This window comes from Rhynchophorus ferrugineus, unplaced genomic scaffold (assembly GCF_030347505.1).
Source record: "Rhynchophorus ferrugineus isolate W39M unplaced genomic scaffold, kcgeb_rfMv2 rfM4, whole genome shotgun sequence".
Taxonomy (NCBI): Eukaryota; Metazoa; Arthropoda; class Insecta; order Coleoptera; family Curculionidae; genus Rhynchophorus; species Rhynchophorus ferrugineus.
The window spans coordinates 55,872,679-55,896,279 of NW_027472583.1; the positions used below are offsets into that span (position 1 = coordinate 55,872,679).

General features: G+C 32.4%; 1 protein-coding gene across 1 annotated transcript; it reads left to right on the forward strand.

Annotated features, from left to right (window-relative positions):
* The first annotated feature begins 1,903 nt into the window (after positions 1 to 1,903).
* On the forward strand, positions 1,904 to 22,298 carry spdo (sanpodo). Its single transcript, XM_076403412.1, has 6 exons — positions 1,904 to 2,183; positions 11,790 to 12,142; positions 14,187 to 14,492; positions 14,553 to 14,817; positions 18,100 to 18,601; positions 20,930 to 22,298. Exons 2-6 carry the CDS (start codon positions 11,820 to 11,822, stop codon positions 21,160 to 21,162), a joined length of 1,629 nt encoding a protein of 542 aa, XP_076259527.1. The 5' UTR covers positions 1,904 to 2,183; positions 11,790 to 11,819; the 3' UTR covers positions 21,163 to 22,298.
* The last annotated feature ends 1,303 nt before the right edge of the window (positions 22,299 to 23,601 follow it).

Here is a 23,601-nt window from a genome sequence, read left to right on the forward strand (position 1 = left end):
TAACCGATAATTTTATGAGACTAATTGAAGATTAGTATTAGGTTAACAGTTTACAATTAATTGATATAGTTGAGGAAATAGATTAGTTGCAGGTTATTTATTAAATACAACTAGTAGAGTTTAAGTCTAAATTGTTTCCGTTTGGCGAGTACATGCTTCTTCCAAGTTAGGCATCGATCTAGATGCATACTTAAATATCTAAGCATCCTCTGCTTGCGGGAGTAGACAATTATAAATATAGAATGGCAGACATGTTCTTCTACGGAACGTAAAAGTTAATATGACTGGAAAATAGGAACATAAAAAGAAGAAGACAACAACTAATGAAAAACTAAGTTTAGTTCCAACGATTTACTTTGAATTTGCAATATTCTTTTAGCATTTACAATACATAAAAAAGAATGAGTATGAGATAGTTATGTAAAGTTTAAAGTTATTTATAATAAAATTTATGAACGGAAAAAAGTTTCTGTTAACTAAAGGAATTGTATTTTCTATAACTCGTATTTTACTATTTATGACAACTGGGACAACAACTGGATTACCACAGGTTTATAAATGTTTTGAACGTAAAACAGCTAAAATATAACACTATTGAACCAACTATAATAAATATTATTAAATTAAATAATAAGAAAAAATATCAAATTTATTTTACTTGTATTTTACTTATATCTTTGATTGAAATTGTTATTAACTAATTATAATTCCAAAGAGTGCACTTCCGAGGTCGTCCCATTGAAACCAAATCAGGATCTGAAAGGGGGAAGGGGGCAAATTGCGAGAAACGTTTAAATTTCAAAGGCACGTACAAAGTTTTCACACATTTTTTATCGAAAATAATCAGATATTTGTGTATAATGAATTATTTTCATTATTTTCAACCATTGCTTCTTTATTCCTATTTTTCTTCATACTGGCTACACCTTTAGTTGGTCTACCCACTGTAAACTTAAATGAAATAATTGCGTAATGTATTGGTAAATATTTAACATTAAAAAGAGAAAAATAAAATATTTTTTATAAAGAAATTGAACCGACTTCAAAATATAAATAAGGAATTGACTAAAAAAATAAAAAAATATCATTCTTAGAGTTTTAACACAAAAAACTTTTTAAAATAAAATATGTACATAAATAAAAATAACCAAAAACTTTATTTAACCTATCTACAACAAGTATTTTTTTTATATATATTTTAGTCAAAGTTAGTTAAGTCTCCTCTTACCAACCATGCGTTTATCTGGACTGGGCCTAAAGTTTAACGTTGGCTCCGAACCACGGTCCTCAGCATTAAGCCTACCGACTGACAAGTGACCAACTTTAGAAATCATCCCAGAAGACATCCAGTCTTACCCAGCCTGGTTACCGGCGTAACTGGGATCATTTTCTTTGTCGAATTTTACACTCTTGTCTAGAACATTCACAAATTTCATTCAACGATTCGAACCAACAAATAAATCTAAATTAATATAACTAACTAGTAGCTAAATTAATAATATAATAATATAAATAGATAATTAGATTTAGTAGAATATAAAATACGTGTAGTAGATAGATTAATTATGGTTTTTGATTATTTTTATTTAGTTATTACAACGATTATTACGTACATATTTTATTTTAAAGTATTTTTTATGTTAAAAACAGAAGTTTGTTTATTTTTTCGTTTTTAGTGAGTTCCTTATTTATTTTTTGAAGATGGTTCAGTTATTTTGTAAAAATATTTTATCAGTTTATCAGAAATAGAGTTGTATGACTAATACAATATTTAAATAAAATATGTACCGACGTACGCCAATGTAATCTACCCTAACACATAAACATATACGCACATGACGCCAGACATATGCAGCTGCCAATTCGGCAGACCCCAGCTTGGATCTGCCGTTACGCTACCATCAGTTTACCCGCCACCACCATCATCATCAGTCAGTCAGCACAGACCTAGGCCGCGGTGACATAAGCGACCGTTGAGTTCAGCCCGTCTTTTCGATCGGACTTGCCGCTATATCCGTTTCCTCGCAACGGACGCGGACGTGATTTGGATTCGTCTGAAGCCGGATATCGATAGTACGACCACAACTGTAGACATTTACATACAAAGTACGCCGGATTTGTTTGAATTTGTGCGTTAGAAAGTTTGTGCAGTGTTTATTGAGTCCCAGGGGATCAGTTAAAAGGTACGACTTCATATTGTTATTTCATTTTGAATAACTTTTCCGGAATTGCTATTAGAAAACGCAAATTAAGAACTAAAGATAAGACTTAAGTACTCCTTAAAATATATAACTCGTTTATTATCATCTTAACTTCATAATTACATTTATTATTTTAATTATTAATTGTCCTTTTTCGCTATTCTTCCAATATCTCTCGGTATTTCTTCTATTCAAGTAATCCACTTCTTTTTTTCAAACGTCTTTTGAGGTACCTGTAAAATATTGCTCTCTTTTTTTTCTCGTAGATTTATGTGTTGATATATATTCGGTATTTCGAATTTTCGTAGTTTGTATTAACGGTATGTTTTTTACAATATTTCCTCTAATTACAACTCTGCTTATTTAGTATTTAAGTTTTCATTGTGAGATTTTCTGGAAAATGTAGCCAAATCAAGCCAAATCACACGACAGCAGAACTTTATTTTTTCTCAAATGAACCTTTAACCTTTTTTTTGTCTTGACGACGTTTCAACACAATTTCATCTGTCATCTTCAGGTCTTGCTTCATTTTGCTTTACTTCTTGTTACAAGAGTTGAACTTCACTATACGTCTCGTTACAAGCCCTGATAACAGCAGATCAGATTGTTGAAACGTCGTCAATATGTGTTCAAAAATCAAGCAGATTTTTTATTTATTTATTAACATTAATGTCTTTATCTGCAAGATATATATATATATATATATATATATATATACGCTCCTAGTAGCGCATCTTCTATATTTACAGAACGATAAGCTTCAAGTTTGATTTTTAATTTTTGGGAACGGAAATACTCATATGCAACCAAGTTTGATGAATATGAATGTCACGGAACAGCAATAAAATGGTTATAATAAATGTATAATATGTGATTCGGCGATTACTAGTAACTAATACTTTCACTTTTCCATATTTTTATCTATTGTTGATGATATAACTTTGTTGCACTTACCATTTTTATAACATTTTTGTAACAAAATGTAGTGCAGGAACCCACAGCTGACAAGAAAATAAACAAGCAATATTGTTGAAAATTTATAGATGCTTTTTAGTCATATTTGCCAACAAAACTTTCGAAATTTTTTAATTTTCTGTTACTTTTTGAACCTTCCTCATACCTATTTTATACTATTATAGGGCATTTTCATTTTTTATTCTCGATTTAGTTCTACATTCTACTAAGTATATTTGATCAGGTTATTTCCCCGAGATAACAATATTTATATTACTAGAATTCCCTTTCAAAAATTTTGAGGCCTATATTTATCATGTACTCTCGGTCATCTTTTAAAAAATTAATTTATTTTAATAACCTCATAACTTTTTGGACTAATCGCCATACCATCTGCCAATAACAAAATGAAATTAAACCTAAAATCTATAAAACTCATTAGTTATACATACAAGCAAATATATACATACAACGAAAACACACAGTCATAAAAACAAGACTAAATATTTGTTGCAGACATTAATACGGGTACTAATTAGTCCATGCTTTATTTGTTGAGTAAACCTGAATGGGGAATCGGTTTTTTACCTGGTGATAGTTATCTAAATTTAGTTTTCTTGTTAACATTATCTTGCTGGTTTCGTTAAAAATAGTATTGTTACTATTATTAGTACAGTTTGCAGAATCTTTATTGAGCACCACATCTGTTGAGTTTGATAGTAAACTTCCGCCTGTTCTGAATCAAAACTTGTTTATTTGAACAATGAACTATATAACAACTTCCTCATTTTATATCCTTCCACTAGGAAGTTAGGAAAAAAATAATACAAATATAACCAAACATTTCTAAACATTGTTCAGTTAATTCTTAACAACATCCTCTTACTAAACCCTAGAAACTGGAGCGTTGACATCTTAACACGAAGACATGTAAATATATGTTACGAACTACAACGTTACACTTTTTTCATATTCTTCTTCTATTTTTCTTGATAAGTTAAACTTGACACTGTCAAATTTCTTAACACATTCCCTTGTTGTCATTAAAAACCTTACATTATATATATTTAATCGATTGTTGTTCTCTGTTTTTAAATTTATGAGACGCATTTTCTCTACGTTCGAAACGACAGTATCAGCAAAAAGGATATGACACTATCTATGTTTAGGAGCCACTACTTTAACAAAACACTTTAGCCTAGTAGCATTTAACATCAATGTTATTTTCAGCTTCAAGCCCATGTTCATCAAAATTATACAAAAAATGGCTGTCACAGCCTCATGAAGCACTGGAAATCAGTTCAGCACTGGCACCAGTCATTAAATTTGTAGTTATTGATTTTCTGATGAATTTACAGTTGATATAAAGGAACCAAAAGTATCGCTAGAGTTACAATAGCTACAAATTCTCCATACTCACTCCAGCTTTTAATCCAATATAGATTTCATCTAAAACTAAAAAATGTGTTGAATTCAGCGATTAAATTATTAACACAGGACTTGACAGTTTTATGAGGTTAGAAGACAGCGTTTGCAAAAGATTTTCTACCTCTGCTTTCAATTTGTAAAGAAGAGATGTTTCTGAATGAAACATGTAGTACATAACACATGTGCCTAACACATAGATGCGCTAGTTTTATTATTCACCTTTTCGTCACTAAGTAAAAACCTTCAAAAGAGAGCTGTTGAAATTTCATGATATGCTACGAATAAGTTCGCTAGTTATTGTGCTAAGAATGACACTGCTTTTGTTATTTTCAACTTAATGGACCAAAAACAGTTTCGTGTTTTAATTTTAAACTGTTTCTGGATTTGGCTGGGAAGGTAATGTAAGGACACCGCTCCATCAGAAACAATAATAAAACGTTGGTTTGCTGACTTTAAATGTGGACGTAGAGATACCGATGATGCAGAACGCAGTGGACGTTCAAATGAGAACACCAGAAATCATCAAAATAATCCACAACTTGAATTAGATAACATCGTAAATATATCAGAAGAACGTGTTGGTTTCATATTACATAAGCATTTGACTATGGGAAAGCTCCGTTCAATGTGGGTGCCGCGTTTGCACACTATTGAACAAAAACAAAAACTTCTTGATGATTCTGAGCAGCGTTTGGCCATAACGAAACGGAATTTTTGTGTCGATATGTGACAATGGATCTTGAATGAAATAGCGGACACTCTAAGGATATCATCTGAACGTGTACATCATATCATTCACGAATATTTGGGTATGAGAAAGCTCTGTGCAAAGTGGGTACCACGCGAACTAGCTTTTGACCAAAAACAACGACAAGTTGATGATTTGAAACAGTGTTTGAAGATGATCAAGAGTAATAAACTCGAGTTTTTGCGTCGATATGTGACAATGGATGGAACATGGCTCCATCATTTCATTTCGAAGTCCACTCGATAGTCATCCGAGTGGACTGCACACGATGAACCCGCTCCAAAGTTTGGGAAAACGCAACAGTCGGCTGTCAAGGTTTTGGCGTCTATTTTTTGGGATGCGCATAGAATAATTTTCATTGACTACCTTAAAAAAGGAAGGACTATCAACAGCGACTATTACATAGCGTTATTGGACCGGTTGAAGGACGAAATCACCGAAAAACGGCCGCATTTGGAGAAAAAGAAAGTGCTGCTTCACCAAGACAATGCACTGTGTCACAAGTCAGTGAAAACCATGGCAAAAATCCATGAATTGGGCTTCGAATTGCTTCCTCATCCACCGTATTCTCCAGATCTGGCCCCCAGCGACTATTTCCTGATCTCAGATCTCAAAAGGACGCTCGCTGCGAAGAATATTGGTCGAGTGAAGAGATTATCGCCGAAACTGATGACTATTTCGAAGCAAAAGTCAAATCGTACTACAAGAACGGGATCGGAAAGTTGGAAGGTCGCTATAATCAGTATATCACGTTTGAAGGGAATTATGTTGTATAAAAAAACTAATTTTGGCAAAAAATGTGTTTTACTATGGTAGGCCGGGGACTTTTCAATTGACCAATTACATAGCTAAATGTATATGGCCACGTTATATTACCAACAGAAAATATATTTAACTAATATCTTGCAGGAAAGTATCACAATCACTCAACCAGCTATTAAGAATTGGAACCACAATATGGAGATATATATTTTAATAAAATCGTACAAAGTGACAATCTGTTGGTAATATTTTATAGTTTATGTCAACAACAACTTGATAATATTAGTTTGTTCATAGGTTATGTAATTAATCTCCCTTAGATAATGGTACATATCCAAACAAACTTATCATTACATAAATATTAATATATCTTTGGATCAGGTCTACAAAAAGCACCCAAGATCTATTTATTCTTATAATATTGTAATTTATATATAATTAGTATGATCATATTTAAGAAGAAAGAAGTTACACATCACCATATTACTTTAGTGTGAATTATTCTTCTAATAGTCACCAATACATTTGTTGAGGGAATTTAAAAAATAAATACGAAATAGTTTAATTTAGTTTTGTCCTGTCCAGTATTCCAACCAAAAACGATTTTTTTCTATGCTCCGTACAACATATCTGTTAACGACTATCTAATTATTTGTATTTTTATGTAGCGCTTCCTTTATTTGTAAATTTAAATGTACTGACATCACTAATTAGTAAATATAGCAGACAAATATCCATATAAGCTATATCCGCTTCCGTTAAACCATTAACTGAAGATATTTATCAATATCACACGGACTATTATACGTACTATTGATGTCACAATTATGACTGCGGATATATTGACCCTATTTGCCGATAACTTTTGACAACAAAGCCGTATCGGAGCAGCGTTCGAATTTTTTTTTTTTTTTTTTTTTTTTTTTTTATAATTATATACATTGTTACTAGTCGTTGCCGACTAACCTACAATTTGTCCTTATAATAGCTTAAATCTAGGTATATATCTAATAGGACTCATCAGTCCTACATAGTCTCTAACATAATAATAATTGTTTTAACACTTTGAGTTTTTTCTAATGCACCTCACTGCACTACACTACAACACACTACACAAGTTCAAATGGTTTGGTCCTTTTGAGTCTGCGTCCGGTTTTGGTGTTGTCCAAGAGTTGTAATACTTCGAAATTAACATGAGAGTGAAGTCTCTCCTCATGTCTCTTTGCAATTCTTTTAATTTCTTGATTGACAGTCGGTATCTGAAGATCTCGATGTAAATAAATGGTCCGGTAATATCTGGGTGCACCTACGATGCTTCTTAGGACTTTGTTCTGGAAAACTTGTATTAGATTTATGTTGCTTTTTGCGGAACATCCCCATAATTGTATTCCGTATGTCCATATAGGTTTTAATATTTGTTTATATAGAAGTAATTTATTATGTATAGTTAATTGAGATTTTCTTCCAATTAGCCAATACATTTTTCTATATTTTAACTCAAGTTCTTTTCTTTTCTTTTTGACATGTTCCTTCCACCGTAGTTTTGCATCAAGTGTCATTCCGAGATACTTAGCATTATTGCTGTATGGTATGACAGTGTGGTTTATGGTCAATGGTGTAAGCGCGGCCTGTTTATAGGTGAATTGAACATGCACAGATTTGTTTTGGTTAATTTGTATTTTCCAGATTTGGGTCCATTTATTTATAGCGTCAGTAGCCTGTTGTAGGTTTCTGGTTGCATCTTCGCTATTGTTTCCGACAGCAAGAATAGCAGTATCATCAGCAAATGTAGCCATTGTAATGTTTTCGATTTGTGGTATATCACATGTATAAAGTAGGTACAGAATTGGCCCCAGTACACTTCCTTGTGGTACACCTGCTTTAGCTTCTTTTATTGTAGAGTAAGCTTCCTCTTGTTTCACTCTAAACATTCTGGCTGTGATGTAGGATTTTAATAGTTCGGTGTGTTGCTTCGGTAATATTTTCTGTAGCTTATGGACGAGGCCTTTGTGCCATACCTTGTCGAAAGCTTGTGCTACATCTAAGAATACAGCTGAGCATACTTTATTATCTTCATAGGCTTTTTCAATAACATCTGTTATTCTATGCACTTGATCAATCGTTGAATGTTTGGTAATAAACCCAAACTGGTGTGTTGGTATTAGGTTTTTTCTCTCTATAATTGGTTTTAATCTTTTCAAGAGGAGCTTTTCAAATACCTTAGCTATCATCGGTAACAGTGAGATAGGTCGATAAGCTTTTATATCATTTGGTGATTTTCCAGGTTTTGGAACCATTATTATTTCAGCCATTTTCCAAACGTCTGGGACATATTTCAGTCGAAATGCTGCATTGATTAAGTTAGTGAGCTTTATAATACCCTTTCTTGGCAGATTGTGCAGCAATTGCCCTGTTATTAAATCATAGCCTGGTGATTTATTTGGCTTGATGTTTGTTTTAATAACGTTGGTGACTTCTTTCGAGTTGTTAATTGAATTGTCGAATTTTCGCCGTCTATGTCCGGTAAAGTATGTTCAATTTCACTTTCGTTTGGTTTGAAAGTTTTCTCTAAATGGTCAGCGAATGCTTCTGCTTTCTCCAGGTTGCTGCGTGCCCAACTTCCATGCATGTTTCTTATCGGAGGACTATGTAGACAGGATCGTTTTAGGTATTTAGTGGCTTTCCAGAGCGAATAGTCTGTGTTCTTGTCGTCTGTTAAATTTCGTAGATAGTTATTTATGGAATTGTTTTTAATTTCCAAAATTTCCCTCTTCAACCTTTGTGTTATGTTGTTTAAGATATTCTTATTTTCAGGTGTTCTATTTTGCTGCCATTTTTTCCGTAGTTTTCGTTTTTCAGCTACCATTTCCTTGATTTCTTTCGGGTAATTTATTCCTTTGGTTGAAGTTTTAATTTCTGGAGTGTTATTCCAAGCAGCCTGTTGGATGTCTGCAACGAGTTTTTCGGTTTCATAATTTAATTGGTCTTCTGTCTTAAGGGGAACATTTAGTTGAATTCGATTGTTTATTTCTTCAACAAATCCTTCCCAGTCTGTCCTCTTGTTGGTTAATGTTGGATTTTGTTGTTTTCTTATAATGTTTTCACTCAGCGTCAAAATCACAGGTGTGTGATCTGAACTTAAGTCAAAATTTTCTTCAACTTCCATGTAGTTAGTGGTTATGTTTCTAGCTATAAAGAAGTCTAACAGGTCTGGAGTTTTCTCTGGATCGGTAGGCCAATAAGTTGGTTTTCCTGTCGACATGTAACTGCACCCTAGCTCAGCAGCTGCTTTATGTAATTCATTACCTTTAGTTGTCGTCATTCTAGATCCCCATCTTGTATTTTTAGCATTGAAATCACCACCGATTATAAATTTTTCTCCTAGGTTGTTTAGAACATTCAAGTAATTTTCTTTTTTTTGGTTGTATCTTGGAGGGCTATATATGGAAGCTAATGTAACCCTGTATTTGCTAGATATAACAGTTACTGCCGTTACCTGATTTTCTGCTAAACTGAGTCCGGGTTCTTGATGATGGCATATATTATTTTTTATTATTATTGCACTTCCTCCTCTTGCTGTGTTAGCTGGATGAATGGTGTGGTAAAAGTGATATCCTCTAAATTTAATAAAGGATTCCTTTGTCAAATGGGTTTCAGATATTAAGCAAATATCTATTTTTTGCAATTCTAGGAATACTTGTAGGTCAGCGTGATGTTTCTGAATCCCATTAGCATTCCAAATTGCGATGCGGATGTCTTTACTTGCCATTTTTAGTTCTTGAGGCCACCGCCCTATTGTTTTCGAGTTTAAGTAATCTTTCAGAAAACGATTCAATAATCTTTTCCTGGTTGTCCAGCTTTGCTATAAGTTTCAATAGCAGTTCGTTGGTTGTAACGTCTTCTTTTTTTGTTTCTTTTTGAGCGGTTTGGTTTATGCTTTGAGCATAGGTCATTTCATCGTTGACTTCGTTGTACATTTTTGGTTGTTTATTTTGAGTCACTGTTTTTTGCTCTTTAGCCTGACTGATTTTATTTCTTCTCTCTTGGAATGTTTTCGCAACTACGCATCCTCTGTAGCTTGCTGGATGCGCTTCATTGCAATTCGCACATTTCGCTTTTGTTCCTTTGGGTTTTTTGCATTCTCCCGTGATGTGTTTTCCTGAGCATTTTACACACCTTGGTTCCCTTTTACAGAATTTTTGTGTGTGTCCATGTAATTGGCATCTCTTGCACTGTGGCACAAGATTTGCCTTTCTAAGAGGTTCTATTTTTACTTCGACTCCTAGAATTTGTTTAATTTCATAAATTGCTTTTATGTCCGTGTTATGTTGGAATGATAACATAAACAGTGGTAAAGGCTTCTTCTGGACAACTATTTCTCCATTGTTATTTTTATTTCGTTCTTTTTTCAGGATATTTGTGACGTCAGTACATTTAAGTCCATTTTTTATTAACTCTTCCACTATTTTAGTAGTTTTAGCTGTCGGTGGAAGCCCTCTTGCCATTACTTTAATGTCTCTGGTTTGCTTATCTTCATACGAGTGCCATTGTAATTTTAGGAATTCCAAGCACTCAGCAATTTTCGTAAAAGTTTTACGACATTCGGCGTTTAATTTGATTTGTCCATTGTTTAATGTTGTTGCTCTAAATAGTATATTATTTGTTTTCATTGTTTCATATAGCAAGTCAAAGTCTGTGACATTACTTACTATAATTGGAGGTGGTCTCGGCACTTTTATTTCTTTATTCAATTCTTGTGCTTTAATGGTTTTTGGTTGTTGTGGTGAAGCTTCAGGTGTATAGTTTGCTTTTCGTTTCTTATTTCTTTTAACTGTTATCCAGCCTACTTCTTTTTGCAATTCTTCCTCGTCTGTTTCATAGTTTACAGGCAATTTGTTTTCAGTGCACTGGTTCACTACGGGAATGCTAGTTGGATTGTATGTGTTTTGGTTTTTTATTAGGAGTTGTAGTGCATCTAATTGTTTTTGCATATTTGTTAGTGCAATTTCCAGATTCCGTCGGGCTGTTTTTTCGTTAATATACGCATTATAGAGAGCTTGCTCATTTTGCGTTCTCTTATGGTTTTCTTGACAAAAGATTTGATTCTGTTGTGCCAGATGAGCTTCACCTGACGTTGAGGATTGTGTTTCCATCTCATTTAGTCTCTGGTTCTCTCTATCAATCATTTTTATTTAATGAATAGTTTAATTCACGTTTTTACAAAAATTTCAGTACCGGTATTTGTTTCAGAACCGTTATAACGCCGCATTTGTGGTACAGATGATGCACCTCCGACCCTTAACAGCCCCCAAAATTTTACCTTTGTTACTTTATTGCAGTGACCATCGTTTTAAACACATTTTCACTAAACATTTAACGCGCAGTTTTAACACTGTTATTGTCGTCACGGTTTTTACTTATTTTTTAAAATCGCATTTGTGGCACAGGTAGTACACTTTCAAATTTATTACACTGACCGTCGCTCCAAACACGTCTTTACTCTACGAAGGTCGAACGACAACTGAGCGTTCGAATGATTACAACGAAAATTACTTCAGGGGTGATATTAATAAACAGTATCTAAAACAAACAAATTTTCTTCAGTATGTTAGATCCAATAACAAACGTATTAGTTAAATAAATTAGTCTTATCACTAACACAAACAATCTCGTAAACTAATAAATTGTTCTTTCAGTTATTCCTCGACATATGATCAGCCATAATCATGGAGGTGAAGCCTGGTTTCTATAGCAATCCCGCTTTCTGTCAGCAAAGCGAGTTCTACACGCAGAAAGGCCAGCTTAGTCCCCAGAGGAGCGTCAGACAATCACCCGTAGGTGCCCAAACTAGCCATGTGGTGTTTGACAACTCCCTCAGCGATATACATCCAGAAGAATGCGTGGACAACATCGAAGAGCAAGAGTTCTACGAAGAAGTAATTGTCGACGACAAGGGATTCATTAAAGGGAAACAGGTTGTTGTCGTTGCTCAAAATCAGGAGGGCAAGAAATACATTCAGGTACCACAAGAGGAGAAGAAAGGAACCCGGTAACTATACGCTATTATCTATTAGATGAGATAATAAATATCAGTTTTAATAAACATTCTGTTAAAAAAGTACGAATCAAACATTTTATAGCATCATAGACACGACCATTGACGCGATCTGTTATTAATTTGCTCACAAAACATAGAGTATATAGAGAAGAAAAGGTTGTACATTATACGTGAAACCTTTTGAAGTTATTTTTGCTACTACAGGGCGCGACATGCTCCCAAAATGCACATCGGGAAATTTAAAATATAATATCAAAAAAAAATAAATATTATAAATAAAATACAAGTAATAAAAAACACTTTGTATAAGTATGATTAATATATTCAATAAATATTTCGAATATATGTGGGAAAATAAAATATAAATTCGCAATTTTTATATATAATAATAGTTAAATATCACAATTACAATATCATTAAACTTTTCATTATAACAGCAATATTATTTTAAATAGATATTTTGAAAATAAATCAAAAACACCCTATAATTTTATAGTTTTTATATATAACAAATTTGAGCAATTTTCCATTACAAGTAATATAAATTTAAATAGAATGTTATTTTTTAAATGATATTTAATATGTTGGCGTGTAAATAAAGTTAAAAATTAACGTATCATAATATATAATAATAAAATATGATGGGTTTAAACAAAACACATTTTTAGAGCTACTAATATTTAAATGAAGTACTTCCCAAACACTGTAAATAGAAAGTGTACATAATAGAAAAGAAAAATACTATTTAATCTTACAATTTATATTTTCAACAAATATGAAACAGTTTTAGTTACCCATGTACCATTTCATTAGTATTTATATATAACTCACTTAAATAACAGAACACAATATAGTATATATTATGTTTAAGGCATTTATTTTTTAATATTTTCTTTCTATAGTCTGCACTGTATTTAGATAAAGCAATAACATTTTTTAATTTTTGCTCTTAGCAATTTTATTGGCCTTTCTAGTCCCCGAAACAAACAATTATTGCCTTCCTACTAACAGTGTCCTCTTGATGCTTAAGTGTTGTACAAAATGTTGATATCGAATAACAGAAAATCAAAATATTGCTTCATTCAATCGTAAGTTAAAATATGTCTTCAGCTTTGTTATGTTACATCTGTCATAATGACAGATTCAAATAAATTCGATATCCTTTGTCTCTAGTGTTAAACTATCTGGAACAAATGTTTCGTAAGAGCCAGATTAAATATTTTTCAATTGTTATTTTGCTACTTATGCTTATTAATAATGTTGAATATTTTCTTTTCTTATTAGTAATTTAAAAGGGTCTGTATGTATCAAACAAATCTATTTAGTCTTATTAAACTTGTTATTTTCATACATTAGCTTTACTATATAGGGCTGAATTTTTTTTATCATCAGTTAAAAAATTATTTAATAATTTTACTATAATTTAACTATAAGGTAATATTGCATAGTTCATCCACCATTACACAATTACAAATCCAATTAAAATCTAATTTACAATAATCTTTAAATTATCTAAAATTACAATTAATTATTATTTAAAGGATTATTTATCGTAGTTTTAAAATTTGACTTTATTTTGTTCATCTTATATAACTACAATTTACAACAATATATTAACGTCTATAATTTCCTGCTAACTTTAGTAGACAGTACCACATGGATAAGTTATTAGTTGTGCAAAAGCAAGTAGTATTTATCATATATTTTGATATCTTTAGAATTATTTAATTTATAACAATTGATTTTACTATTTTTACCATCTTCGACCGTCTAAATCAATTTTATTCAATTAATTCGAACCTATGGGTTGCAATTTATTCCGAGCTTCATTAACCAATATGACATATACATATATTGAAATTCGTAAGTTCGTACTTAATTAACACAATAAAGTTCGCTTCTAATCCATTCCAGATGATTAAACATCTGGTCGGTTGAAAAATCGAAATTGCTTTTTCCCTAATATTATAAATCCAAATAATCATAAATCGTATTTGTAAGTAATAGATTATTACAAGGAAAATCCTCATTACAGATATGGAACAGTTCAACAAACTCAATACAATTCGCCTCAGTCACTCCCCAACCAAAGTCAGAAAAATCGTTACGAATATATACCGATGCAGCAGCAACAGGAAAAAATCGCCATCACCAGGTCGCAATCAAAACGTATACCGAGAAAAGTTCAGGAAGAACATGTCGAGGTAGTACCAGGAGTGGTACATCGATACGCGATCATCGAACCTGAGGACGAGACAGAATTGACCAACCGAAACGAACGATACGCCTTGGTTCCAGTCAGCGAGCTCAACCAAGTCGTCGGGACACAGAAGAAGAACAGGTTAGTTGCTGTTAAGCGATGTAATGAAGGTGTTTAACTAATAAATGATAATTTTTTTAGATATGAGTATATCCCAGACAGTTCTCCAGCTAAGGTACATCAAAATATGAACAGATATGAGTACATACAGACAACACCATCGAAAACAGGGAGTAGGTACGAGCCTCTACAACAATCAACCCCACAAGCATCGCAAATACGCCCAGAATACATTCCACAAAACTCCTATAGACCTGGTACTAATCCAATAGCAACCCAGAAACTGGTCGAACTGCTGACTACTCCCAGGAAATCAAGAATCCTTAATCAAGCCACACCACAAAAGGTAATAATCTTCTACAATTATTTCGTTGTTTATTCGATTTAGTATACGTCAGACAGATATTTATAGGTAGATTTCTCTTTATTATCATCTTATCATATATTTCCGTCCTATATCAATATCTACATCAATATATATTTTTAAATATTTTCGATATTCGATTCATTTAAGGTAATAATCGCTGATGATACATAATCATTTTTAATAAATTGCTCTAAAATATAACACCTTAATCAATCTGACCACCCAAATTGTACTATAAGGCTTCTAAAAATATGTTTAAGCACACAATAAGATTGAAGTTGAGCGTAACTTAATTGGCTCAAGAATGCAGATGACTAATAAAATCTGCGCGCATATTTCATATCACAGAAAGTGAATAATTGCCTGTAAAAATATACAAGATGACGTATGACGCTATTACAACTAAGATTAAATAATTTCAATTTTATACACAAAATACAATCAGTGTTAGAATTGACTGAAAAGGCGACCCATATTTTTAATGTTTGAAATCGTATTTAAAAAAAATATAAATTATATTTTAGCCAATGTCAATTAGTATTGCAGAACGATTTTCTCTCAATGGTATAATAATCAAAAAAAGTTGATCTCTAGAAGAGTTTAAGTTATTTTTAAACTTAAAAAAAGTATACTAGGTGCTTGCATGTACTTGATCATTTTTCACTTTAAAAAGCTATTTATTGATAAAAATTGGTTCAACATATATTGATCAAAATATTAGCCATCATTTTCCCAATTTACTGGCAATATGATAATAACATGTCGAAAGAACGGTAATGACTTTACACTTCTTCAGCAATTAAAGATCGAAATCTTATTCCAGCCAAGCTATGCTGCATCGATCTGAACAAGTAGAATCAGGGGATGCTGGTGGAATGTCTAGTAAATACGTTTATATTCGAGCTGCAACAGTGTATCCTTCACAACTTTTGAGATTAGTTTGCGTCTGTAACTGGCTACTGCTGGTCTTTTTCACAACAATATGTCATTCAATATGTTCAATTTCCATAGATAGACATTGCAATAACAGCTTCATTCGGTTTTTGCAGATCTTTAACGTTATTACTATAACCACAGCAAGACATGAATAATAGTGGCTGTGTCGATGCAGATGGTTCTTCTAGTCTAACCTGTGACGTCTTTCGTTTGTAATTGTGGTAGTAAACCAATTTTTCATTGTTAGTCAAAGTACAGCACAGAAAAATCTTCTTTCTTTGCTTATCAAGTAATGAATCCGCGATGTTAAAACTGTTGAAAAGGGCATTTTCAGTTATCTCGTGTAGTGGCCACTTTCTCTTTAACTGGATTTTTCCCATCACATAGAAATATCAGTAAACAATTAATTTTTGAACTGATAGGCTACCTGAAAGTACCTTAACATTTTGAGCTGCGGTTTCATCCAATGAAACTTGAAATTTATTATGTTCATATTGATACATTGACATTAAAATAAACTCCTTGACAACGGTGATACCAAAATCGACAATTGGAATATGATAAGGAGCATCATCATAAATTTCAAAAAGTGGCGGACAGCATCAGGTTTGTTTAAGTCAAACAACCAAAATAATGAATGTTTTACATGCCACTGTGAGAATTCCATGACTAGCCCCTGTATACATTGAATACCACGATGATACTAAATGGAAAACTACTATCTTATGTAGAATAATGTTAAAACCATGATCTTTAACAGTTATCTACATTGGTAGGTCACAATCACCAATAACATAACAGGTCAATTGAAAAGTCCCCTACTAGTCTAAAATAGTAATACATATTTTTTTGCCAAAATTTTTTTTTATTCAACATAATTCCGTTCAAGGGTTATACACTGATTATAGTGACCATGCAACTTTTCTATAGCATTTTTGTAGTACGATTTGTCCTTTGCTTCAAAATAGGCCTCAGTTTCGGCGATCACATATTCATTTCCCGAAAATTTCTTCCCAGCGAGTATTATTTTAAGATCTGAGAACAGGAAATAGTCGTTGGGGGGCAGATCTGAAGAATACCGTGGATTAAGAAGCAATTTGAAGCCAAATTAATGTATTTGTGCCATCGTTTTTACTGACATGTGACACGGTGAAGTGACTTGTGGTCTTGGTGAAGCAGCACTTTCTTTTTCTTCAAATGCGGACGTTTTCGGCGATTTCGGCCTTCAAACGGTCCAATAACTCTATCTAATAGTCGCTCTTGATCCTCCTTCCTTTGTCAAGGTAGTCAATGAAAATTATTCCATGCGCATCCCAAAATACGGACGCCATAACCTTGCCAGCCGACCGTTGCGATTTCCCACGCTTTGGAGCAGGTTCATCGTGTGCAGTCTACTCGGATGACAGTCGATTAAACTTCAGAGTGAAATGATGGAGCCATGTTTCATCCATTGTCACATATCGATGCAAAAACTCGGGTTTATTAGGCTTGATCATCTTCAAACACTGCTCCGAATCATCAACTTGTCGTTGTTTTTGGCCAAAAGTGAGCTCGCGCAGTACCCACTTTGCACAGAGCTTTCTCATACCCAAATATTCGTGAATGATATGATGTACACGTTCAGTTGATATCTTTAGAATGTCTGCTATTTCGTTAAGTTTCAATTTACGATCATTCAAAATCATTTTGTGTGAAATATGTTTTCGTCGGTAACAACCTCTTTTGGCCGTCCACTGCATTCACCGTCTTCGGTGCTCATTAAGCCACGTCTAAACTTAGCATACCTTGATGGTTGATTTTCCTGGGGCAGTGTCCGGAAACTCGGCATCAAGGCAAGTTTTTGCTTCAACTGTATTTTTTACCTTCAAAAAGCAATATATAATTTTATCAACACGCAAAATTCATTTTTATCCATTTTTTTCACAATAACAAAAGTTGCTTCACTCAAAATGTTATAATTCGCAAACTAATGATCCGACAGCTGTTAAAATTATACACCCATCTTTTGAGGGTTAGGGCTAACTAACAAACATATGGATTTAATTCTAGTAGCCCCATCTATGTGTCAGGCCGAGGACTTTTCAATTGACCTGTTATATATCGCTCTCAAAATATATGCACCTATAATTAGGGAGACAGCATAAAACAATTTAGGTGATGTATTATGAGGCTTTTAAGCTATTTATGTATTTATATTTTTTACTATTTAAGTCTTAATCGCAGTCTTCCTAGATACTAATAAATGTAGATTACTTTCTCGCGAACACCATATTTCAAATTTCATATAACGTAGACAATAATTAACATTTGATTTTAATACTTCAGGTACTCTCTCCGCATTCGCCGAGAAAACTAGCATCGCCACCACTTTCTCCAATCCCCAAGGACCCCTTCCAGACTCCCCGGTCAACACCACAAAGGATAGCCCGTCCTCAACCCAACTCTAAGGTCCAACAAAAGCTGAACTACGCCCTCGCCTCCAAGCAAATGGCTCAAGACAAGCGCTCTACCGCCATTGTGCCACCAATGTGTTCCAGTCCTATCCAGAGCGTTTACAGTGAAACGACTTACTCACAAAAATCAGAGTCCTGGATGAACCTCAGCTTAAATCGACCTGTCACAGGAAAAAGCTTAACGATTTCGTCCTTGGTGTTGTTTTTGTGCGGAAATGGCATTTCCGGTTTATCATTTTACATGATATCCTTAATCGGGCAATGGTACTATCTGGATTTGGCGTTGGCCGCTGGATTCGCCTGCGCTATTATGGGAATGGCAGGTTGTCGATCAAGGAATGTCTATTGGTTACCCAACAGGAATTACCTATCAGGTTAGTTACTACTAATTTAAAAAGTAAAAGCAGGTACGGGAAAAGAAAATATTTTCTTACTAACCTAATAATTTATACGCTTTTTGTAATATTTTTGCGTTTGATATGATTAACTAACGGAAGGAACTGTTAGAACTTGTATTAGACCAGTAAATTACATTTGAGGGATTTATTTTTGCTGTTTAAACGTATTAAATGACAACATTTTCATTATATTCTCATTATTGTTACATACAACAATTTAGATAAATAAATGTTCCATATCTATATCTGATATTACGTTTGTTACTATATTGAGTATACCGAACTATTCTTAATACGACAGCAATCAACAATAACATATACTGCGTTATTGCAAAAATATTTATGATTTTCTAATCGACAGAACAAATTTTTAAAAAGTTGCATTATAATACATTAAGAGCTTCTTGTATCACGTAGCCTCATTTTTACCTTTTTTAATCCTTATCTGTTTCTTTACTAATTACATCTTTGTTTAGTAAAATTATTAAATTTTTAAAATTAATTTTTGCTATTGTTCAGTACTTGCAACTTGCAACAATCATTTTTATTATTTAATTATTACATTGTTACTAGTCGTTTCCGTCTAACCTACAATTTGTCTTTACGATAACTTAAATTTAGGTATATAACTAGTAGGACCCATTGACCCTATCTCAGTTTCTGGCGAAATAATGTTTATACATGTCACTGCTGTATTTTTTATTATATTCACCTCACTACACAACACTACACAAGATCAGATGGTTTGATTCTTTTGAGCCTGTGTCCTGTTCTGGTGGTATCCAAAAGCTGCAATATTTCAATATTCTCATGAGAATGGAGTCTTTCCTCATGCCCCCATGCAATTATCTTGATTTCTTGACTGACTGTGGGTATCTGAGAGTCTCGATGTAGGTAATCAGTCATATAGTATTCAGGTGCGCCCACAATACCTCTCAGGTCTTTGTTCTGAAAAATTTGTATTTTATTTATGTTACTCTTTGCAGAACATAATTGAACTCCGTACGATTGTTAGGTGAACTGTACATCCACAGGTTTACTTTCATTAATTCTTATTTTCCAAGTATGTGTCCAATTATTTAAATTGTCACTTGGCTGTTGCTTACACCTTGGTAATTAATAAAATGGTTTAGGCATCGTTGGACTACAAGTTCGTTTGATGTTTTAGTCCAACTCTATATTTGAACCCCATAAGCCCAAATATACTTTATAACAGACTGATAACCCAATATATTTAATTTTAGATCAAGTTTGCAATATCCTCCCACTAACCAGTACAGTTCCTTGATTATGAGTCGTATCTTGATCTACCTACGCTGACATTATTAAGTTTTTATTATTTTGACGCAACGCAAAATTGACATCGACAGATTTGGGGCTCTCCTTTGCAGTCTTTGATCCATTTATGCATCTTGTTGTCTGTTACTTGTACGTTTTCTACCGCATTAGGCAGAGATATATCGTTAGCCATAATCATTGGGTCGCCAGAAAATATTCCAAGGACTATTATTATTAAGATATTAGCACTATAGAGATACAGGAATGGTTCCTAGACATTACCATGAGGAACTCCAGCCGAAATAGATTTACATGTTGAATATATGCCTTAATACGAAAAAGTAATATTGTTTTCCATTTTTATGCTTTGAATTTGAACAGATGCTATTACCATAATTGCATATTAATCAGGTAAAAATGAAGGCAGATGCTTTAAAAATATATAGGTCATCATTATACCTCATTCTACATAAAGACTAGTTGCACTTCTATAAAGTTCAATTAGTGCAAGAATAAAAGCCACAGAACACCAGTAAAAGGCTTGTTCTAAACGTTTTTTAGAACCTTGTATAAGCAAACTTAAATATTTGTCCGTAGTTTCAAAAGTAGTATTTCTAAAGAAATTAGCAGCTTTATTAAATTCAAATCTATAAAATACTGATGACGTTTATTTGCCATATCACTAAACAGCTATATCTTTGAGAATAAATTAAAGTTTGAAAAATCCTTTTAAAGTCATATTATTTATGGATTAAGCTTTAGAAATATGAAAGAAAAATTATTAATTTTTTTATCTATCTACACTAATATGTCGCTTAATGAGATATTCTACGTCAGTCTCCTTACTCAACAAACTTTGTTCCTTCTGACTGTGGCTTGTTTCGATCTATACCAGCAGCACTTAATAATATCCAAGTAGATAGATGCAGAAATGTAAAGGCAATTGTGGTATGTAAAACAGTATTAAAGATAGTAATAATATTATGTTATGTTCTTCATGTTATTTAAATCACCGTTTTATTTCAGGCTATTTATTACTGAATATCTTCAGTATCTTAACCTGTGTGGGACTATTACTTTTGAAGATTCAAAATCCGCAACCTGGCAAGCCATTAGCTGACGTAACATCAGGAGCCGTGTGTGGTTTCTCCGTCATGATCCTGATTCTCTCCATCACTGGGCTGATATCAAGCTACTGCTGTAAATACCCTCCACCTGACAACAGAGTACAGCATTGTTCTCCAAGCCTCACAGTATAAGTAATATATTAAAATATCGCACTGTTTGTAAGTACAAATATTAATTTTGACGTTTAAGTATATTACTGAGGGTGTACAGAGAATATTGAGGGTTTGTTGATAAAATTAAGAGTCTATATATGTATAAATTATTGTATATAACACTAGTCAATTACGGTTGTTCAAGGTAAAAAGAATTTTACTTGTTATTTTGCATAATAACGACTCCAAGTTCGACTGACAAAGAACAAAGTTCCCCTAAATATTCAGTAACGATCTTATTAAAGGTGGCTTTTAATAGACCATTGTAGGAAACCGAGGGATAAGACCGGATATTATCGCTACACAACACTAGTAAAGCGTAACGTCTGCCCTGTGATCTTAACTATATTCTTGCAAAGAAAACGAGTATAGTTGTTAAAAACGGCTAGTTACTTACTTTAAATTAATAAATAATAAATTATTGAATTGCTTAATTTGTTTTATCGGAGAATAATTTACTTATTATTATAAGAAATCGAATTTAATAACATGTATTGTGATCTCTGTCTACACCAGTAAGAGTACGAACATATTAGAAAATTCTAACACAACTTGTGTGCCTTACACATCGTCCTTTATTAAACCATTTAATATATTTTAAATCAATTTGTTAATTGTTTCAATCCAACACCATTGTTTTGGATTGAATCAATTTAAAACGTTTAATATTGTAATTAAATCATAACCTTTATTGTTAATTACTATAAATTAAATTCAATTAATTTATAGTAATATCAAATGAAATAATTGTCTGTTTAACAGTATTAAATAATATACGGTTCTGTTTTTCTATTTATATAAAAACAGAACTGTTTATTAGTATTTTATATTATTATTGTACTATAATGGCTGTATATAAATTCGTATTTTGAAGGTATTTTTAAAAATAATATCTGTAGTCGTCCAAAGAATTCGTTTAATATAATAGTAATGGTAAAAAAAATTATATTTTTGTTAAAAATTCGAAAGTATTGTACTTATTTAGTTGATATGTTTAATAAGGATAAATTATTTATGTATTTTAAGGAAAACTACAGCTAAAATTGTCAAAGATATAATGTATATATGTTATAAAATATTTTTCGCAAATATTTTAATAAAGTCGGTACATGTAATACTTGTTTTACTACACTTAGTTGGCTATTAAATTGATAACAAATTGATTTTGTTTTTGAAAGTAATAACAAAGTTGTAATATTATAATTTACAATGAATTAGATATATTTGACACTTTTATGTTCTGATTTTAACTCTGAACAGTTACAAGGACCAGCATGTGATAAAAAATATTTTATTTCAAATGATGGTTTCTATCTTTTAATAAAAGGTTCATCAACTGTATAAAGCAAATATACTCAGCAGTGGTTTCAAATATACTCATTTGGGTTTTAAATGGACCTCCCAACAATGGCAATAATTAAACCTCTCATCTTTTCATTCAAAATTACCTTAATTTTTGTCTTTGAAACTACTTGATATGCAAGTGTAAGAATGCCTCTGATATTACTGGCTTTAAATTTGCAACAGAATCAGTTTACATCCTAGTTTATCTTTCTTAATACTTTTAGGCGTTTACCTGATGATTGATTAGGTAATTCATGACTCTTCATCGATAAATACTTAATCAATCTCTTTTTCGTGTTAAAATAATCGGTACGGTAGAATATTATTCAACGAAAACTTGATAAAGAATAATTTCTTGTTATTTAGTCCTTAATAAATATCTGAATTGATGTATGAGTGTAATATAACACAGAACATGTAAATGAATGAAAGAATTGGATAAACTATGAATTTACTTTGTTATAAATAGAATATTCACTAATAAAAGGAAAATATCAAACAAAACTAAAATGGCATGGTGTACAAAGCAATTCTAAAATTCGGGCGTGAATGGGTATTATCAAAGAGGGATAAAACATAGACAAAAGTAAGGTACAAACAGGAGACACGAAATACTTCAGAAGAATCAGGCTTGTAACAAAGATGGATAGAATGAGAAATAAAGAAATAAGAATTCATCTACGCCACAATGTTCTACAAAATATGTTTCTACTCATTCCTCATCCCGAAAAAATATTTGTAAAAAGCTGATTTATGGAAAATACATTTCTGGAGCGAACAACAGAACTCTGTATTACCCACGCCACATATTATAAAACGCTATTAATTAATTCCAGCCCCTAATACTATACATTAGATTTTTTATTTATATTTGTTCCAAATATAACTCTATTTCCAACACTATTTTCTTGGATTTGAAATTAAGGATCTACAGGGGTATTAAATCTCGTCTATATAACTGATTCAGGTTTTGCTAAAACAATGATGAAATTATACATTAAAAGCCTGTAAAGGTTTAATATTTCCATAAATGTCCCATATGAAATTTTGTTTATTTAGGATTATTTCTTTTTA

Bases quoted from the DNA above. Each gene is read 5' to 3' on its own strand.
- spdo (XM_076403412.1), top strand. From the start codon at position 11,820: ATGGAGGTGAAGCCTGGTTTCTATAGCAATCCCGCTTTCTGTCAGCAA. The intron at 14,493-14,552 runs GTTAGTTGCTGT...TAATTTTTTTAG, and splicing joins GGGACACAGAAGAAGAACAG to ATATGAGTATATCCCAGACA. The intron at 18,602-20,929 runs GTTAGTTACTAC...GTTTTATTTCAG, and splicing joins CAACAGGAATTACCTATCAG to GCTATTTATTACTGAATATC.